Source organism: Sturnus vulgaris, chromosome Z (genome assembly GCF_052056855.1).
Source record: "Sturnus vulgaris isolate bStuVul1 chromosome Z, bStuVul1.hap1, whole genome shotgun sequence".
Classification (NCBI taxonomy): Eukaryota; Metazoa; Chordata; class Aves; order Passeriformes; family Sturnidae; genus Sturnus; species Sturnus vulgaris.
This window is the reverse complement of record NC_142283.1, coordinates 33675678-33697511: the sequence shown is the minus strand read 5'-3', so window position 1 is coordinate 33697511 and position 21834 is coordinate 33675678. Positions and strand designations below refer to the sequence as shown.

The following is a 21834-nucleotide window of genomic DNA, read 5'->3' as shown; positions in this document are numbered from 1 at the left end:
TGTTCCTGCACTGTATGTTACCGTATTATCTTGCTTGTCTGTGTTCTGATACTTAACCCTATAGGCGCTGCTTAGCACTGTGTGGTAACTGACATAGCAATTTCTAAAGAGGATGGTTTGAGGGCTCTCTCCAGTGGCTCAGATGAGGCTCATGTTTAAAAAAATAGTCCCTGAGCCTACTGACTCAGTTTTTCCTCTGTACTGAGATCTGCAGGCAGTTGCTTTTCTTGAAGCAGGGCAGTTATGAAAGCCATGGTGGTAGTGCAGTGTGCAAGGTAGGAATCAGTCTGCTGGAGAAGGGAAGGTCTGTCAGACAGTAGTAGCAAAGGAGTAAAATTAATAAGAGAGGAACAGGGTCTGTGAAAAGAAACTTGAGCAATCATTCTCTTTTTTCTAGATTATCTCAATGTGTACATAAAAGACAGCATCAGCTCCCTAAGAATTTAACTTTGCTGTTGACTTTGAAATTGCAAAAGAAACATTTTGCAGAAGATGATTGTGAAGCACACCAGTCTGCACATTTGCCTGCTACCTGAAGGATGCCTTTTCAACTCAGACATTTGCTGCTATAGGCAAGCTTAGAGGATATGTAGCTGTACTGGGAGGGCTACCAGAAAAATTGCCCTTGCTGAGGAGAAGTGAGTGAAAGAGAGGGTCATATCTCAAAGTTTCGGAATATGTTAAAACTTTGTTCTTCTCATGAGAAGAAGTGGGAAGGTAATGGAAAGAGAGAGAGCAAACCTAACTTGCCCTTCAATGAGAAACATTTCTTCTTCTTCTACCAGGTTACTGACTAGTTATCTCTATATATGGATATATATATATGTGTGTGTGTACAGGAATATATATGCACACATATACATATGCATAACACGTATATGTTTATGTAAAAAAGGCAGTAAATCCTATAGTTTTACAAGGATAGGGGCACCAGATAGTTGTGTATTTAAATGCTTTTCTGTTGCAGTTCACCTTTTTACATGGTTACTAGTTAATTGCCTTAGATCAGCTTATTGATTGCTGCAGATATTTTAATGTTCATCTTCTTTTAAACATTTCAATTCTAGGTCCATATGTTGAAAAAATCCAAGCAGAAGCAGAAAAAAACTGGAAACCTGAAAGAGATGAAAGTGGATAATATGTCAGCCTCTGAAGGAGGACGCTAAGGGGAGACCTGTGTTCACGCCTATGATAAATACCACCCTGATCCAGTAAAACCAAGTGCAGACAAATTGTGAAGAGTGTTGCCTATGAGGCCTATGAGCGTGCCTTTCATTACATTTTGATAGTACTGGGTTCTTCTTTGTCTTTCAAAGAAAGTACGTCATTTCCACAAATAACTATTATGTACCACCTCTCTCATCTGAAATGTTTACTTGAGTTTGCTTTTCTGTAAGCCACACAGAGATTCCAAGATGCTGAGATTTCTGCATTTGCCTTCACAAAGAATCCTTACCTCCTCCCAGTTCATTCTTAAGGAAGATCATTCCATAGATAATTTTTTAAATTGTTCTATAACTGAAAATGTGTTCTTTAAATTAATGCTCACAATAGCATCCTAACCAAACAAAAGGCAAAAACATGAGCTTCTGACAACTCCTTAGATCAGTCCAAATAGCACAGCTGAAACAGTACAACGGTAAAGAGAAAAACACAAAACACAGGAGAGATTATTTCTGTAAAAGGATCCCAGTGCACTGGAAGACAGAAAGTGCTAGAATAGTTGAGTCAAAATATTTCAGAGCATTTACTTCAACAGTATTTGGACAGCATGAATGAAGGGGAAACAGCCTGTAGAGCAATTTTTCAACTGTAGCTTAGTTTCTCATTATTCAGCTAAAGCCTGTTTTAAAAGGCATTTGAATTTAATCAGCTACAATTCTCAAAATAAAAAAGCAACAAGAATACCCAAGGCAGGAGTATGTTATACCAATTCTTTTCTCACTGAAACCATTATCTTTGACACCAGACATTTTTGTCTTGACTTGTGTAAAAAATAATTTTCATGAATTGTGTAAAAAATAATTTTCATGAATTTGCACTGTTTTATAACAGCAAGCTCAAGAATCAGCTTAAAAGTAGCTTAAAAGTACCTCTTAGTCTTCAATTAAGTAAATTAACATAGTCATATGGTAGAGCTGAACTGTTGTACAGCATAGCTTTGCTAAGGAGCCTTAGCAGCTATTGAAGCCTGTAGTATGCATGTAACATGCTCTAGGTTTCAAACAACTGGGAATGCAAGAGGCATTATGAAAATTCACTTACCTCGTCAGGCTTCTCAAGACTTTGTGGGTGTTATTAGGTGTGGGCTCAGGGAGACAGTGACTGTCTTTTCTCATTTGGATGAGTGTATGCTCTTCAGAGGCTGTTTCTCTGTCAGTTCCTGTGAGACCAAGACCACCTCTTTGTGTTTACCCATCTGCTGAAAGTATGGGGATCCAGCACTTGTACAGTTTCATGCTAGAGACTGGGCACTGGAGCAGCTGTGCTGGTCCTGCCATTTGCTATCTGTATCTGCTATCCATAGCTGTAGTCATGTTGTTCTTCACTCACATCTCTGCTGTCTCATCTCACCATGACTACCCAGGAACTGAACCTTTTACTTTTGGTCAACATCATACACAAAGGGCTCTGTGAGCCACTTGTGGGCAGAGGGTGGGTCTGCAAGGTTTTGCCACTGGTATGCATCTGCTACTTGGAGCTGCTTAAGCCATGTTGGCTAGAGCCCACTTAGCCATGTGATGGGCTTATTTGTCCTCTGTTGCACAGTAATAATTATTTCAGCTGTGGGTAGCATGAGTTCATCACTTGAGTGTCAACCTTAGGAGCATTCCTCTTGCCAGTGTGTCTAGAAAAACATCTCTAGCTGCTTCAGGGGACTTAAGTGTAACTTTGAAATGCAGAAAAGCTGTTTAGTGATGGAGCCAGTTACGTGCTGAGGCAGTTCTTGCTGGGTCTTCTTGACGAGTCTGTACTCTGAGCACTATGCCAGCTTCAGCAACAGCTGATCATTACATGTGCTTTCTACTTTCCAGTCATGGTGCAACAAGGGTGAGAATGTCATCTATAGTAACAGAATGATGCAGATAAAGATATAGAGACAAAACAGCTATAGAAAAATGGCAGATGCTGGAAGCTTCTCCTTTCAATATAGTGATTCCTTCTCAGTTTTCTGGTAGAGATGAAGTGGGAGGAATGACTTCTGTTTTCAGTGAAACCTCTTAATTGTTTAAATTCTTAATTTAAATTTGGGGATGTTCTTCACATCCCACAGTGTGGACTACAGCTTAACTTTTATTCAACATGAAAACTGGATTCATGCTATGAAGGAAATAGTTTGGGTAGTACAGAGCTAAAAGCCTTGTCCTCCTGAGCATTAAACACAGGATTGTCTTCTTTAGAACCTGGGCATGAGGGATCAGCTCGACCTCTTCTGGAATCCTGGTACCAGCATTACAAGTAGGGAGGATCAAGTGTTGCATTTCAGGGTGTGTACTCTCTGAATGAAGCTCACAAACTAGAGAGGAAATCTGGAATAGGCTGCTGTTTCATAATTGTCCAGAAAGACAGAGAAACTGCTTTGGATCTTTGGGACAGGAGAAAGAATGCATGGTCTACTTTCCAGTTGCTGACTCAGTAAGGGAAGGTGGGCTTTTTGTTACAGAAAACATGCATAAATTTTAATATTGCTGGTACTATCTGTCTTCTGCAGCCCAAATAAATAACCCTGTTTTACTATTTTTCCAGGCATATATAATCCTGCAGTACATAGCTGACAGTGTTTCAAGTTCTTTGCTTGTTAAGGACCTGGCTGTCTCTCCTTTTGCTCTGTATCTGCTGCCTAAAACAACATGAAACTCACAGGTCATAATATTTTAATCAGAGGGTCTCTTACTGTGGCATATTCTTCCTGGAGATTTCCCATCCCTGGAACTCTGTACAAGCCTGTTTTGGGATAGTATCATGGTAGCAAGGTGACACTGAAGTATAAGTGTAATCTCTTCCAGAGGAGGTCCTGGTAGAGGACAAGAAGGCTTTGAGTTTTGTTTTTCTTTCCCTTTTCTTTTTTTTCCAGAAACCAAATGCTATATATTTGAGCAGATGAGTGCCACACTGAAATGAAAACATAGCTTAAGAAAAACACACTTTGTATCAAAACACACTGTGCATCAAAAGATGATGCTTAATGTGTTTTGATGACAAAACAGACTTCAGCTGAGATAGGAAACCCCCTGCAAAGCTTTTAAAAGGAAAAACTCGCTCATTAACCCCTCTATTAAGATGTCCTAGTTTCAGGTTCTGTGAAGGCCATTATATCAAGAATACATGTATGTGTGTGCATATCTTTTTTCTCACATATTCATTGCATATGGTGTCTGAGAAGACCTAGTATTTTCTTCCTTGGTATGCATGGCCGGCATGAAGGGAGGGGATAACTCTTTGCAGTTAACATGAAACATTTAGATTTAGCCTTTCCACTGAACATAACAATGCAGTATAATTTATGTGACAGTGGGCAGATAGATGATTCTCCATACTGACCGAGTAGTATTGTATGAGAACCTAGTGGTCACATGGCCAAGTCCTTCAAATAATGCAGCAACAAAAGTGTTGGGGAAGAGGCTCAGTTCTGTCAAGACAAGTGTTAAGTAACACCAGGGACACAGGACCAGGAGCTGTAACTGTGAACAGGGAGAAGCTGCAGGCTTTTTGCTATCCTGAGCACGCTCCTTCATCCTCTCTCCACTGCCTTTTTGCCTTGCCTATAAATCATGGCAGGCACTAATAGCACAACTAGCATCTCTCCTGCTGAGGTACACTCTCCTGACCTTTTACTAGTGTCCTACTTAGGCATTGCCAGCACTGGGGAGAGAAAGGTCCTGAAAACCCTGGTTCCTTTCAAATACCCCAAAGTGGCAGATTAGTGCAGGTGGTCAGCTGGTTAAAATCTCTTTTGATGGATAAACACGTTACCTCTGCTTTGAATTAGTAGAACCAAAATTCAAAAGCTCATCCCTGAGATACGGGTGCTTCTTCAGAAAATTTGCTGCTTTTTCCCCCCATGGCTTTTACCCTTGATTTGTACAGTTTAAATTGCTGATGTTTTCACTGCATTGATATTTAGGTGAACCGGTTATTTTGCCAAAAGCCTTTTGTTTATGTGTACATACGTGTGCACACACCCCTTAAGAATAAGCCTTATTGTATTTCCTTCCACAGTGCCTAATTAAACAGCTTTTGCCCTGTCACAGCATTCTGATAGCACTCACTTCTGGATGTTTCTCTCGCCGGTTTTGGACATGAGGCAGGACTTGCACTTTCCAACAAGACGTGATGGCAATATAGTGAAAGCATAACTGTGTTTAGAGTACGGTCTCTGCATGTATGCAGTTTCAGGTCTGCTTGCTGTTTCTAGATTTTAGTCAAGTATTTGTGTGTCTAAAACCAATGGCAATGGCTATTGTAGCATTTAAAAACTAGGAAGAAGCTGTCACTGCAAGACTTTACTAAGGAACAAAACTAAATGAACTGTTACAGACAATTGTTGTTAATCTTCACAGTTACCCTCTTAGAAATATTGTACTGATTTCATTTCTTTAGAGCAAATATGCTTGATCTGAGTATCAGCTGTTTCGAATTGCTCAGCATTTATGCGTGCATGTGATTCTGTAGCAGTCTGTTGGCATATAAACATCATTGTCAAGTGAAACCTCTTTTTTCAGAGAGAAGGTAAGAGGAACTGTTGTGACACTTGAAAAGAGCTTACTTTGAAGACACAACAGATTTGGTTGCATATGTATTTAATAATGTACTGGCTGTAGGTATGCTCTGTCTTGCATAGTCTCCAGTCCATATTCCAGCATGAGTATTGGTGGCTCTTTGGAATTGTGCACTGGCAGTAGATACTCTTTTCAGTCTGCACCCCATAAGTCTTCCTTACCACCTTCAGAGTGACTGTACATCTTCCTCTTTCTGCCAGGCTGCCCTCCTGCCCTTTGGGCCTAGCTCTGTACCCAAACTGGTAATGATGGTATGAGCATGTGCTGGTGAATGTGTGCAGAGAGTGGGGGAATGGAGTTACTGCTCTGAATGCTGCTCTGTCAGTTTGGCTTAGACTATTCTTTAATTTCTACTTCAATTTCTACTTTAGCCACCTTAACAGCTGTGCAGCAAAGATTTGACAACTACTGAATTGCGTTGGATTCACCGGTGACAACGTTGCCTCATTTTCAGCCTTCAAACTTATACGCATCAGAATATATATAAATTCATTATACTTTTTGCACTTAACAGAAAATACAGGTTAGATAGGCTTAGGGTGTGGCAAAATTGCAATGTTTGTACTTTTTTTGTAAATATGGGGATGATTCTACAAAGATGCACTTTCAGATAACAAAGAGAACAAGTTTGTAGAATACAATTGTTTAAGAGTTTCTCTGGCTGCAGTGTTCTTGATCCCCATCCATGTCTAACACTGTGTTCTCCTTGAAAGCCTGTTTGGGGATAGAGATGGCTTCTCACATTGCAGAATGTATTTTATAGCTGACTGACTGAAAGTTCGTGTACGTTTTTGAGCAAATTTGCTGCTATTCTAAGTTTTAGATTTTACTAGACTGCTTCTATAATGCATAAAATAATGTTCAAGTTTTATTTATAATGTCAACACTTACTGATTTGACGCTTAGTTGCAGGAGACATCCAGCCCAAAGCCTTCATTCCTTTTGCTATTTAATGGTTTTGTTTTGTTGTTGTTTTATCTTTAGCAGTGTAGGCATTGTATATGTGGAGTGTAGTGAAATGAATGCAAATTACTAACCTTAACCTGCAGTTAGAGCGGCAGTTTCAATGTTTACAAGACAGTGACTATTGATTGTAAACCCATACATGTCCACTGAAACAGTGCACTCTGTGTGTTTTGGAAGCATTGTTTCTGCTTACCATGGTAATTAATGGAATAGTTCCCTTCTGGTTTTAGAGTCCTGGTTATGTTGCATTTGAGAGATTTCACTGTGGGTTATGGCTTCTCTGCCATGGACTCACAGGACAGAATTTGTACTGATGAAAGTGTGTTGTGTTGAACTTGTTTTCTGGAAGAGTGACTATTTTTTGTGAAGATAACTTATGAGAACGTTTTATAGCAGATCAGTGCTGAAAAAGTTGAAGTCTTGAAATAAACATTTGTAGATATTAAAGATCAATCCCAAAGCAAAGTATTTTTTAATAGGGCAGTGTTACTGGTGTAGTTATCCCTCTGAGCTCTCCTGGCAGCATAGCCATTTAGCATGTCACTCTGCACTGGTCAAGTGTGTTATTTAGGGGACAACCTGATTTCAGAAGATATGGCTTCATTTATGTTGTGCATATGCCCTATTACACCTCTGACAGCAATTCCCAATATAAACATCAGCCATACAAGGCAGAGCTTCTCCCCCATACAGATCACTGCAGGTTGAAGAGCAGAGAGCCTGCCCTTGTGCTTGACTGCAGAAAGGTTATAAGTCTGGTGACTGTCGGGCACTTACAGTCCTCTCTCACCATGACAGAGTGGGCCACACAAGCTCTTTTGCTTTCTGAAGGCAGGCAGGCACAAATCAAGATTGCCCGAGTCAAACTACTATCATCTTGTCTCACCATGGCATCCATTTCTTAGTGCTGCTTATAATGCCAAACTGGGTAGCAAGAGGTGCTTAAAGTATTACTGAGTATTTAATGTGTAATTTTGGGTGCTTATAAAGCCTTCACTGCTATTTTAAAGCAAAATTTGGGGATTTGTAGCATAGCAATAGCTGTATAACTCTAGCATTCCAAACATGCCCGAAGCAAATTATCCTTGTGATAGTTTAGTTAGCAATGGTGTAGCTAGCAGCAATCAGTATCTTGAAGCTACAAGTTCTGAATATTGGAAGACAACATCTCTGTTTTGAATGCAAAGCATTAGAGTTTGTAATTTACTATAGATTTCAGTGTCTCTCCTACTTACGAATGACATCTTAATTCTTCTCAAACTATAACTTAGCTATTGCTTAAATAACTTTTTCACTTCTGGGTTATTTAAATCATCCAATTAACACAGTTGTATGAATGCTGTTTTATTATCAAGATACTCTTAAGGTGTCTCATAGCATTTCTTGTGAATGTTCTAATACATCAGTAATAAAATAATCCTGACCCAATAAACTAATGTAAGCTGACAAGTTATTGTCTAGTGCTTATTCTTTGTGCATCTGCCTAATTCTCAGAAAAAAAAGGCCTAAGTATAAGCATTAAAGTGGCTGAAAATGGTTTCCACACTCTGTGCCTCAAACCAGTAATGTGTTATCACACATCTACTTGCGGATTGGTCTTAAAAACCAGCTTTTAATTATGTAACTTGTTTCTCAGTGTCTGCCTTGGAAATGAGACATGTCACTGTATTGTGGTAACTTGTCTATAAACAACATACCTAGTGTACTAATAGATTTTTAAAAAATAATTTATAAAAGATGGACTTTTCTCTTATATTTAAACATCTATTCATCCTTGGGTTCTGTTTTTAGAAAATTCTGTGTATATTTTGCAATACATGTTTTGTGTTTGTACATTTTGCACCAATATGAAATATTGTATTCTAAGTATTATTTACAAGTTTCAGAGATCTGTAACTAGAATGTGCTGTGAAAAATACAACATCTCTTCTACCCTGGATGCTTGTGAAGTAGTTATGCTTTAAAAATAGTGGAATACACTTCTGCAGAAACAAACATATTTTATCTCAGCTGGGCACTGCTTTTATAGGAATTCGGTAGCCTTGCTGTTTGAGATTGGGTCATGTCCTGTGAAAGGGTGGCTCTGTTCTAATAGTGTGATTTCATATGTTTTCATTTGTGAGACGACATCCAAGTTTGATCCCTGCAACATTCAAGCGCCTCTAGAACCCTTATTTCTGTGGATAACACTGTAATTGGTAAAGCCTTTCTGTGACAGCACCACAGGGTGTTAAGCATTTCTTGTGTTTTGGGTTACTTTAATGATGATCCAGATTTTCCAAGGTATTTTTTTACAATTCCTTGCCCTATTTGCACTTCTCTCAGAACACATGACCTGATGTTTTCAGGCTGTGGGTAACAGGCCCACACATAGTCTTGTGCTTGGCTCAGTTGAGCAGTGGTGGACCTGGCCTGCACAACTCATGGACCTTGCCTTGGAGAGACTCAGCTGTGACAAGTGGAAGGCCTGTCCAGTGAGCCAGGCCCAGGGGGGAAACTGACCCACTATGAATGGACAGCTCACTCCTTCTTGGAGGTTAAGCTCTGCCTTTCATGGCTGGGAGGGGAGTGCCCATCAGCTGGACACCTCCACTTGGGATGTCCCTGCTGCAGTAACCTTGCCTCTGGCAATGAGCAATTGGTTCTCCCTACTCTGTTCAACAGCTAACTGCAGAATTGAGGAGGCCTTGGTTGTACCCCAACACCTCTGGACAAACCTTACTGTTCCTTGCTGGACTGCAAATCAACAAGCTCTGAAGCAACTACAATTACATTTAAAAACCATACATGGAAAAGCTCTGAGGCTACAGTTACGGGAAAAGAGGGGAAGCAAAAAAAACACTGACCTTCAAAGAGAGAAAAGAAAAAAAAAACAAACTACAAAATATCCAAACCAGAAATAAATTTTTACCCCTGTCCTCCTCTGGGCTGGCAGAACAGCAAGAGTAGACAACTGCCAATCCCTCCCTGCCCATACAGGGCTGTGCCTTGCAATCTGGCTATACCACTTTCTCATCAAGGGGAACTGGTGTCTGAGAATGGGAAACATGGGTTAGGCCCTGATAAATCCCAGCTTAACTTCAGTGTGGATTTAGCCACCAGTTAGATAATATTCTTTGAAGCACAGCTAAACAATAATCAACCTTTTAGGTAAATAATTAAGTCATAAGGAAGTTAAATTTAAGGGTAATGGAATAATTTTGGACACAAATTGATTATCAGATGGCAGGTTTGGGCCCTAAAACAGATGCTTTCTTGTTGTGAACAAGTGTAACACCTGCGATCCCTCCTGCCAGGTCCAATAACCAGATGCTGGATCACACAGCGGTGGTGGTGTCAGCATCTTGAAAGCAAAGCCATGGACACAGAGCAGTGCCTATGCAAGTGCCCACATACAGACAAGCAGCCTTGACATGAGTAATGCAAATGGGTCAAACCTGTACCTCCTCATCAACTAATGAGGCTCAACATTCACTCCTGAATGAATCTCTGTCTCTCACAATTTCCACAGACTTCTCTTGTAGCTGGCACCATACTCTCTTGGTCTATCCAGGATCTGGCTTTCAGGTTCTAGAAACCAAGAAATCTAAACTAAAAGTCTACTAGGGAATCACAGAAAGAGAGGGAGGGAGGGAGGGAGGGAGGGAAAAACAAAGAACAACAAAATGGTTATATAGACAGGTTAGAGAGGTAGAACAGCATGCACGGATGAGGCACGGAATCTGCCCAGACAAGTACTCTGACCAGAAGCCTGCTGACTTAATGCAGGGCCCTTGTAATCAGGGGCAGGGGCAGGGTAGGCATCAAAAAACCACACAGTGAAACTGCACACAGACAACACCTCGCTCCACACCAAAGCGAAGCAGGGACAAGCTCTGTCACCTTCAGGGCTTCTCTCAGCCAACCTGTGCTGTTAATCAGTGATCGTGTACCACATTTAGCCACTCACAGGCAAGCAGTGGCACCTCTGCTGGAACAGTGCCCTCGAGTCTGTGCCATAACTATGAGGGTGCTGTCAGTCCAGGATTTCTGGGGATGCTGCTCACAACTCCACTCATTTGCACGCTGTTTTGAGGTCAGTACCTCCTGGCTCAAAGCTTTCCCTCCTGCAATTGCCAAAGCACAGGCAGCTCATAAGGCACAAAACATTCTCAGCAGCAAGGACATGTGGATCTTGCCAGTCCTTCTTCAAACTGGTTAAGCTGAAACAAATTTATCCAGTCATATGTTCACTAAACAGCCTTGCATCGAAGGTCCTGCTCCCATTTTTCTGTCACACAGGAATGGCTTGGTGTCTTCTGATCCAGCAGCCTCCCCAGTAAAATAAGAAGCAGAACTGAGAGCACGTCTTCTATGACTGACTCTGAATCTCATAAGCCACAAGCAAACCCCAACACCTCCAGTACAGAAAAAACTTATGGAGGCTGAGGTCACCATCTGACAGAGTCTCAGCATGTCTGCAACAACAGTGTGGAAATGGTACTCATCTAGGACATGCCAGAATTGAAGATACTCCATCAGAACTGTTACAGGAAAAGAGACTGCTTCAGTTGACTGGGTGGCACATTTTTCTTCTGCACTCTGCCAGTTCATCTTCCCAGTCTTTGGTGCCTGCTGGCACCTCCTCTTTCTAGCTCCTCATCAGCCACTCACATAACAGGACTCCTCACTCCTGTATTACTGCTATCTACAATGACTTGTCGTATTTGCTCTCCTGTAGAAACATTTAACACCTTTTCCAGGCTTCTTTGGGTTACAAGTGAACCTTTTGAGGATTTTTTTAAGGCTTTTAAAGTTTGTAACTACAGTGTGTCAGCAGTTCTGGTCATAAACTTTACCTGTCCAAGATCTCAGTTGTATCTGCCTGTTAGAGGGAGTTGCTTGAGTTTCTGTTAATTATAAACATCCTTCCAGATGTCTGCCAAGTTTTATGAGTGTTGGCACAAAAATGAAGCAGTGTCAATAAAGTACCATGCTACTAAAACAGGGAATTTTGTTTTGGCAATTCCTTTTTAATACAGACAGACATTTACTGCTGGGCACAGACCGCGTCATGATTTTCCCGGGTACTTAACTCACTCTTAAACTGGAGGTTGCTGCCCCCTTGCTTTCTGACTGAGGATAGCAAAACCTCCCCTGACTTTGGAAAGGCTTTCAGGTACCGCCCAGACGCCGGATATGCTGCTGCTGTGGTTTAAAAATTACTTTAAGAAAAAGTGTGCTGTAGTTTTGCAAAGATGTTTATGCTTTAACTATTTGGTTCATGGATTTTAAAAGCTCATGCCATCTTTCTTTAAGTAATTCTCCTCTGAAACTACAATCAGTTTGGGGAAGAAAACAAATGGCAGTATGGTGGGGTACTGAGGGCACAGATTTCTAAGACTGATTTCCCAAAGCTGCTGAGTAGTGTGTCACCAGCAGGACTTGCTGGGTCTCACTGAGCAGTGAGGTGGTCCAGTGCATGGAGCAGCAGGCAGCATTGATGGAAGGAGCAGCAGCAAGGTGTGGGGTGCTGCTCTGCAGGTGCCATTCCCCTCTAGAAGGGCTGGGGAAGCATTGGCCAGCTGTGCCCTGGGGGTGGCCCAACACAGAAGAGCACAAGGGGCCCTGTGGGGGGAAAGTTGGCAGGAGGAGTTTGGGTCTCTGAAATTTGCCTGCAAAAGGACACAGGGTAGCATGGCCCAGCAGCCAGCCTCTGTGGTGCATGGCTTGAGTTGATCTGGGGCGTGCTGGTTTCTACTGGGATAGAGTGAATTTTCTTCACAGGAGCTAGACTAGGATTGTGTTTTGGGTTTGTGCTGCACACAGGGTTGATAAAATAGAGACACTTTAGTTATTCTTGAGCAGGGCTTTTCTGCTTTTTGTACTGCCAAGCTGGGGAGGAAGTTGAGGTAGAACTGGCCAAAGGGATATTCCAGACCATGTGGCATCCAGTATTTAAAGCTGGGCACAAGAAGTAGGAAGGAAGAGACGTTTGGAGTGGCAGCATTTGTATCATCAAGTCACTGTGAGGCATGAGGGGGCCCTTGGAGATGGCTGAAGATCTCCCTGCCCATGGGAAATGGTGAATTAATTCTTTGGGGTTCTTATGCTTATGCGCTTTTTAAATTTTCTTTTGCTTTCCATATTATGCTCTCTTTATCTCAAAACACGAGTCTTCTAGGTTTTACCCTTCCAGTTGTCTCCCTAGTCCCCCTTGTGGGGCAGTGAGTTACTGGCTGTGTGTGGTGTTTGGTGGCCAGATGGGATTAAACCAAGACATGGAGGAACAATGCAATGGCTTAGTCCTTCTGTCCTTTATGCAATAGTATCTTTAACAGAGCGCAGGGCTGGTGACAGGTCTCTCCACTGCAGCTGCACCCAGCTTGCTCAGTCCACTCTCATGACATTCAGAGCTGTGGTGAACACAGAGAGGCCCATCCTGAGTCTCTCTGCTCCTGCTGGGGCACTGGCCTCATTCCCTCACCTGCTGCACTCAGCACATCTTTCTTCCCCAGCCCCTACCTCCAAGTTTCCACTCCTCACACAGGTGCTGCCAGTTCCTCTGGCTTCCTCCCTGTTCCTGACATCTATCTCCTCACACCCACCCCAGCATCACAACCTCTGGATCTGCTGCCATCACCACCCACCCCCAAACTGCTCCAAGTTTCTGCCTGAGCAATTCCAAACAGCTGCTGCTACAGCCATAGTCCACATACGAGTGTCTCCTGCCCTTGGGAAGAGCCCTGGCCCAGAGCAAAGCCCCAGCAGATCCACACTGCAGCCCCAAGACTGCCTCCTCGTCCTAGGGCACCTGCCCACTCCGTCAGCACCATCTGGGGAACTATCCAAAAAGCATACCCACGAAAGCACAGCTATAGCAAAGGGCCCTTTGGGGAGAAGCAGCAGGAAGGTTATCAGCTGTCAACAAAACAGTGTGCTCTCAGGCACAAAATCCAGGGCAGCTGCTGCCCTCATGAGTGCTCCCAGAGCATCTTTCTCTCCCCCTCTCGGGCACCCAGACCCAAGGCACATGAGATTCATGCAGGTGAGTGGGGCAGGACATGCCTGCTTTCTGTGGGTCTTCCAGAAAGAGGAGACACTGCAGCAGGATTAGGCTGTTGTGCTGCTCTGGGCCACTTCACGGCTACACCACCGTGGAAATGGCACACCACTGCCATTTCCATTCAATGCCAGGCTGACTTCCAACCCAGTCCGGGTTGGAGTCCTCCCCCTGCAGAGAATTACTGCCACAATCACAGCTCCAGCAGACTTAGCACAGCCACAATGAGCAACAGCAAACACTTTCTCACCACTGTCAGCTGACGGCCCAGAACAACACAGAAAGAAATGATGGGGCAGCAGCTGACTAAGCCACTCGGATTAGAGAGGCTCAAACGGGGCTGAAAAGCAGCATGTACCGCTAACCCAGCAGAACTGCAGCTCCAGCCCTCATCTCAGCTCATCCAAACACGGTCAGGTGGCTCCTGGCTCCGAGCACACTGAGAGGGGGCACAAACACTGACACTGCAACACAGAAGTCAGACAGAAGACGGAAAGAGCAGCCACCTGCAGACAACCATCACCCTCAACACACACATCAGCTGTAGCTATAGCAGCATCCAAAAGGTTATCTGTCTCTGTCCTGGGGTACAGACCCAGTGACCAGTTGTGGGTCTCTGTGCTACAGCACTGTGGCTTGCACCCAGGGATTCACAAACTACTATCTCCACCACTACATTGCAGGACATAAAGAGACCCATCTCCATGTAGTCTCAGAATAGCCATGCACCTGGAAGATGCCACAACAGGTTACATCTCCAGTCACCCACAAGTGAAAGACACAGGCTTCACTCTGCAAGACTGCACACTTGATACTCTGCAAACCTGAGTTCTGCATTTAAGGTGGTGGTACAGTCTGAAAAACGTCCCTTCATGGGGCCAGCACTGCTGTCTTGCTAGTCATGGCCCCCAGCGAACACCAGAGATGACCATTTTGCACAGGAGCAGGGCAAGAGAAACTCAGGGACTTCACCAGCACCTCTGAAATTTAGTTAACAGCAGCTCCAAAAATGATCTTTTCTCACAACCAAGACAGGGCAACCAAAACAGAAAAACAACAAAAGCAAGAGACTGGTAAGCAGCAACAATTTGTTCCAGGGATCTTCTCAAATCTCCAGGGTGACCCACACAGCCCAGGAAGATATGGGCAACGGATGATGCCACTAGAAACCAGGCAACTCCTCCAGCAGTTGCTGGAGAGCTCCAGCTCTCCAGCTCATCCTTCCCCCTCCTCTTCCTCCTCCTCTGCTGCCCACCCATCATCTTTGCTGGGCTGGCTCAACACAGAGCCACTGCAGGGAGGGCCTCTGCTTCTGAGGGACAGCTCTCCTACCCCAGGAGTTCCTGCTTAAAAATCAGATAGTGTCTCTGCTGCACAGTCAGCACTGATAGAAACAGCAATCCAGCAGTGTCAGAGCTTGAACAGGCAGTTTTGTCTGCGCTTGAACTGAAACAGGCGCACAACATATATGCAATATGACTGCATGGAGGCAAAGAATCCCTTCTTCTTCCTCCATGTTCTAAAGGGGTGCACAAGACATTCAGAAGTAGACCCAGCTGTTACAAGCCAATGCCAATGCATAACTACACTCACAAGCCCTGTTCATTATGTGTGTCTAGGGCAGAGTCCTTTAGTATGTGTTTCCATGGATGTATTGGAATAGACCTTGAGAAATCTGAGACTACCATTTGCCTGAAATCACTTCAGAGGATGGGCAGGGAGAGGATAGGCATATGAACATGAAGTTCAATCTCAGACAAAAGGATGTGGCTTGCTGGGACCTCAGCCTGTGTAAACTACAGCAGTCTGCCATGTAGCCCTTTTGCCTTGCTCAGCAGTTCTGCATCTATCCAACCTGACACAGCCACACGCACCACAAGATTCCCAGAAAAATGCAAAGAATCATCCCTCTTATTCAAAACTAAAGGCCTCATCAGCTGTTTTATCACCACCTGTCTCGGTTTGAAAGACAGGTATGGTCTAAGGAAAGGCAAGAGCCCCTTTCCTGAGATGCGGAATGCAACCCCCTCCCTGTTAATTATTTTAGGTCCAATTCAGAAGCCTTCAGGCAGGAGGTTTGGGGATACGGGTAACAGTTCTTTACTGATATCCAACAAGGTAGAGAACAAAAACAACAACCGGTATAAAAATTGGCAACAGAAACAGTCTAGCTCCGCTCCAGTCCCTTCTGGCCGCAGGCCGTCTCCCTGTGCTGTTCCCGGTGCTGTGGGGGCAGGGCAGGTCCCGCGCAGTTGAAGAGGGCTGGGTGATGGCGGCCGCGGCCCAGGGGTGAGAGGGGATGGGGAAAGTTACTCCCCCCTCACGGTGTCGGTCATGGTGCTCAGCAGAGTGTCCGGAGATAGTAGGGTGAGCTGGGAGAGCAGAGAGCGATGTCCAAAGGCAGGGAGCGTGGATCTCAGTGCTGGGATGGCAGGGGGAGATGCCAGAGCGGAGCCCAGGCTGTCTTCCCACTCCAACGAGCCAAGCGAGAGAGCCCCGCTCCAGATCCCCCGTCCCACCTTTCCTTTTCCGGTTCCCCCCCCTCCACCCACCCCCCCCCCCCCCCCCACGAGAGAACATTATCTGTCGTTTCAAGGTGTAGCCACAATTACTTAGCATAACAATGGGAGAAAATTCCACTGAAAGAAAAGGGCATAATTCAACCTCCAACACCACCATTCTGCTCCTCTGAACCCCAAAATAATCATGATCTGATCAGAAAAGCTCTGTAACACCCCAATGCTCATAATGATACACTTTTTTTTTCCTCAGGAGTTCTGGTCCTTATGCAGTAACTGTTCCTCAACAGACTTCATTGCATGCTTAATCTCCCATGTTTTATTCACAAAGGTGACCTAAGTATAAAGAATGATGTGCAGACTTTGGAGGAGGCTCTTCAAGTCTTTACCTCATTATGCCCAGGCAAGTGGTCCTCTGACACAGGGATTTTGTTTTGGCCTTCTGTTTTCTCAACCTGTGTTGCTCATGTTTGGTGGGGCCTTGGGATGCCCAGAGCCTGCCCCAGGGATATGCACTGCATGACCATCCCACTGGGCTCTGCCCAGGCATGGAGCCTTCTCAGCCTGGAGTGAGGGACACATCTCTTCCGGGGACATGACATGGTGCTTGCTGAGGCCCACCTGGCGGCCACCTCACACAGCTCCACAGCCCTCGGGCACATCCCAGTGCTCTGTGACACCTCTTGGCTGCTCCCCAAACAGCTCAGTGCTTTTTCTGCAGCCATGCAAAGCAGAAGGCCTGAACCTGCCTTTTACCTTTATGCAATGCATTTCATTCACATAAACAAATTCATTCCATCAGCTCTGAAGAAAGACTGCTTTATCTACCTCAGGCTTATGATTTTACTATTACAAATGTCTCATTTATATACCTCTAGAAATTTGTATCATTAGCATGTCTAAGTATAAATCTACTGATTCACTCCTTCATACACACATCTCTAACTATCTACATACCCTATGCCTGGGCTGCATATAAATATTTTGGTAGCTGAGTACTTCCTGCTACAAGGAAGCAGGGGCTGCAACACTGAACAAAAGGGCATCTCCCTCCCACAAAATGCTGGCAGAAAACTTCCAGCTAGGCCTCCGGTCCGGGAAATCTGGCCAGCACAGGAGGCACTTTCAAAGCAGGAGCCAGCGCTACCTAAAGCCCTCCTAGCCCCGCAGTTAACTAGCCTGCACACACTCGGGACTTCTCCAGGAACGCCCAGCTACGCCTATGGAATGCTGGGGCGCGCCAGGCACAAGAGCTGCAGGGCAGGCTCTGTGCTCCCAGCTGGGCGTCCTCCTCCCAGGCGCTGGCTCACCGCAGTGACACTCCTGCCACGGGAACCTCCCTGCCACGGCCACGGACTAAAGCCACACGGAGCTCTCGCACAACCCAGCAACAGCCCTGCTCTCAAAGCGAGTGCTGCATGCAGGCTCCAGTCCAGCACAGCACACCGCTGTACCTCACGCACCTTGTCTTCTACCCCAGCCACTCATGTGTGACAGGAGCAGAGCCAGTGCTTCTGGAGAAAGCCACCTCACCCTCCTCAAGATGCTCCAGCTCTAGGCACAGCATCAGAATGCCCCTCCTCCGGCACACCAGGGCGAGTAACTGCTGCCTATGTACCCACACGAGGCTCTCTCAAATCCGCAGTGCTGCCACGAAGGACCCCGGGAAAGGCTGCTCTGCACCGCTCTCCCCAGAAGAGACACTCTCCTGTTACTGCTTCCCTTCCTGGGAAAGTCACCCTGGGCAACAACACACTAAGTCCAGAAGGAAGAGAAACCCCAACCACCAGCACATTTCACATGCCACCTCATTCACTTCAGTCTCTCCTTTCTTGCACCCAACTTCACGATGGTCCAGCTCCGGGGCCAGGCAAGGAGGCACGGCATCAAGTCCTTCTCTGCACCGCTCCTACAACAGTTCCACTTGATGCACACACAGCACTTTACTAACACAGCTCTCTACACTTTTATTCCCACACAGGTACACCCACATCCCTGCACCCATACAGACGGCACAGATAATACATGTCTTCACACACACAAGGTTCCTTAACCCTACAATTTCTGCCCTTGCTGCTCCAGTGGGTTTCACTGACTGACCTTGCAACAATCCCTCAGCAACAGCTGCCCTCAGAGCTGCCCTCTGTGCAAAACAGGCACTGCCCAGGAGGAGAAGCACATGCTGGACCTGCACATCTCCACACAGCAATGGGCAAATCTACACTGGGCACTTGCATCCTTCTCTCATCCTTTCAGAGACTTTGCAGCTGGTGCACTGAGCTTCAAAGAGTCAGAAGTCGTGACTGCCACCTGCCAGAAGAAAAAGACATACGAGTTCTCTACCTATTGGGTCAACTCATTGTGAATATATCCTGTGCTAGAGAAATGCAGAAATCTCATCTCGGATTTAAAACTTTGATGTTAAAAAGCACTCCAGGTCCTCTTCTCCTGTGTCTGCCTGCCCATCACCCTATCCTGCAGTTGTCAGGGGTTCTCATGGTTCTTGCAGCATCTTAGGAAATGAGGGGACTAGCACTGCACTGTCAGTCAAAGCAGTTTTGGATATCTGCCCAGCAGGTGCAGGTTTTAGTCCTGTGCAGTCCAACAAACTACATCCATGGTGTACTTGGGGTACTGTGAGAAGTTGCTCTCACAGCTGTGTCATGTGTCTTTCTCACAGCTCAAAATTCCAATCAGACCTGTTACTGGTGATGTATCAGATTACCAAGCTACATGAGGTCTTTGTTGTGAAACTCGTTTGGTCTGGAATTTCGTTCAGTCCCAGAAATACAAGTCTGCAGGAGACTTTGCCCTGGGTGAACATGTCCATTCACCTGCTCAGACTGGCAGAGGGCCAACAGCAGACTTTGCCTATCAAACTCTGCCTTAAACATTTGTGCAATTGCTGAAAATTATGCAACTTTAAATTTTTTTAATGTAACTTTGGTCAGGGATTTGTTTGCCTTCTCCCAGCGAGAAGGAAACTGAAGTTTCTCTTCAAAAGATACTGTTCACCAGGCGCTGCTCTATGATCTTAACATCTATACATTCCGAGTAGCCAGAAGATACACAAGATATAAACCATTAACGAACCATTATCGACCATTCACGAACATCAATTAACGTTACTACTTCTATTGCAATTGGAGACACCTGCACTGGGAAAAGATTGTTAAGAGAACCGTAGAATGAAGATGTAATTAGCATCGAAGTTGATCAATAACCAACAGGAAATCGAATACTAAAAATTGTGTAATTTAAGATCAATGAATGTCTTTAATGTATAAATATGTGAAAAGTCTGGTAAAAACCATGTGTGATTGAATGATTTTCATTATACAATCCAGGCATGTGTGGATGAAATAATTTCTGTTGCACATCCTGGTCAGAAAAATATCCTGGGCAGCATAAAGTAATGCCTTGATTCTTTAACACTGAAAACATGTTTCTGTTGAAACAGAAAACATGTGAAAACATGTTGTTTCACTGAAAACATGAAGAGTTTCTGTTTTTCCCAGTTTCTGTGACACCATTTTTTCACACTTCATGCCTGTACTTCTTTAAGCTTCTTGCATCTTAAGGCCTTCACACCTGGCCCCTATTTCTCTGACTACATCATTGCGCTAGTGCCACAAATATCTCATTTGACATAGAACAAGTGTGTCCAACAATTCTCTGTACAAAATTATGGCCACATTAGACCCAGAGAAAGAAGAGTAAAAAAAAGAGTAAGACCTGCTTTTCAAGGCCCAGGACAGTGTTCTGGGCAGTGGCATAGGTACTATTTCCAAGGCCTCGAGTTGTGTGTGGGCTGTGAAGCTTGCTCTGTAGCAACTTCTCTTGGCCTACAACCTTGTTTTACTTATTTTGGCTGTCACTGCGAGATTCAGTGCAATTAAGTATAAAAATGTCAAAAAACTATTATGAGCCTTTAAAGAAAGTGCTTCAGCCCTAAGCTGGCTGCAATTCACGTATACCCTCCTAGCAAAGAGAGTGTTGTAACAATATGTACATTCTAGAGATTCACAACTTACTGAGATTCATAACTCACTTAGTATGAGATTCACAACTGTATTGTGACTCTGCAACATATTGAAAATTCTAGAGTCTACTGCATTTTTATTGTAACTGCTTTATTGCCCTAATAAATGGAAAGCCCGTGTAAATAAAATAGCCTCAAATGAGTAACTTTGTATTAAACATTGGATCCTCCATGTGTGGATTTTCTAAAAATGCTTTGTCAGAGGATACTGGACTCTGGTGGCAAGCAGTCTCTGAAGGCCGTAGCAGTTGCAGCAGAAGGTGGTACTTACCACTGGGAGCCCCTTGCAGGCACACCCTGGTGAGGTTCAGCAGCTCCACCTCTGCTGTGGTATGTGCTCCTCTGTGGGGCCAGCCTCTGGGTTGGTTTTGGCAGACCTCCACTATTCAGTGACAACTCAGCTTGGCCTGACGCTGCTTTCACTCTGGCTCTCAGAAGTGACCATCTACAGAGAGAGGAATGCTGTTGCAGGCAACATGCAGGGTGGTAGGGTTCCTTGATACAGGATGCTGAGCGGCTCTCCATCACTAGTCACCACTTAGGTGGGGAAAAAATCAGCCATGTGCTTGGAATGCTGGAGAACACAACTAAAGCTGAATCTGTGGGTCTACAGCTTTCAAGTACGCAGCAGTGCCCGAGGTGCCTATGCAGATGCACACCAACTGGAGATTGGCAGCAATCTGGATATGGGCTGGGCAAGCACAGCTCTCCTGAGGCTCCTCCTGGGCTGCAGGCCCAAGGCAGTGCAGGCAGGCACCCACCAGCACCTGCTTGATAGAACACAAACCTGTGGAGTTGTTTTCATACAAAGTGACAAGAGCTCCAGCTGTGGAACTAAATTCAGTGGAGTTTGGTACTCTGAAGTTGAGGCTTTTAAGTGAATTAAAGATCTCCAGGAGTGCTGCATACAATTCTGGTGTCCCCAACCTCAGGACAAGGAACTATTGGAAGAAGTTCAGAGGAGGGCCACAAAGTTGCTGAAAGGACTAGAGCACCTTCCCTGTGAAGACAAACTGAGAAAGTTGGGGGCTCCTCAATCTGGAGAAGACAAAGTTGTGTGGGAACCCCATTGCAACCAATATCTGAAGGGTTGTATAAGGAAGTCAAAAAGGCACAGTCAGGAACTGTAGTGGCAGGACAAGGATAATCGGGGACAAACTTTAAGAGGGGAAATTTAAGTTAGGTATTAAGAGGAAATTTTTTGTTGTGAAGGTGGTGAGACACTGGGACAGACTGCCCAGGGAGGCTGTGGATGCCCCAACCCTGGCAGTGTTCGAGGCCAGGCTGGATAAGGCCTTGAGCAACTGGTTCTAGTGGGAAGTGTCCCTGCGTATGGTAGGGAGGCTTGGAAGTAGATGATCATTAACCCCCTAACATTCTATGATTCTCTGCAGAAGAGAAGCACAGAGCTGTTATTCCTCAGCCGCTCCCTCTGGAAGGCGACTTTGGCTGCTGCCTCGTGACAGGACTGAGACGCTCCGTGGG

The 21834-nt window shown here is 44.8% G+C and overlaps 1 protein-coding gene across 2 annotated transcripts in view; it reads left to right on the top strand.

The window, feature by feature from the left end:
* The window catches only part of DGKQ (diacylglycerol kinase theta), an 87678-nt gene extending 78995 nt beyond the window's left edge, over positions 1-8683 (top strand). Inside the window, exons 23-24 of one of the 2 annotated variants that reach the window (XR_015799692.1) lie at positions 1068-1319; positions 6152-8683. Coding sequence is in view for 1 of the 2 variants with exons in the window: in XM_014888120.2 (XP_014743606.1) it covers positions 1068-1166 (99 nt within the window). In the remaining variant the exon portion in view is untranslated. Of the gene's footprint in view, positions 1-1067 lie in introns of both variants that reach the window. The other variant, XM_014888120.2, reaches the window with a different exon arrangement.
* Positions 8684-21834: the final 13151 nt, after the last annotated feature.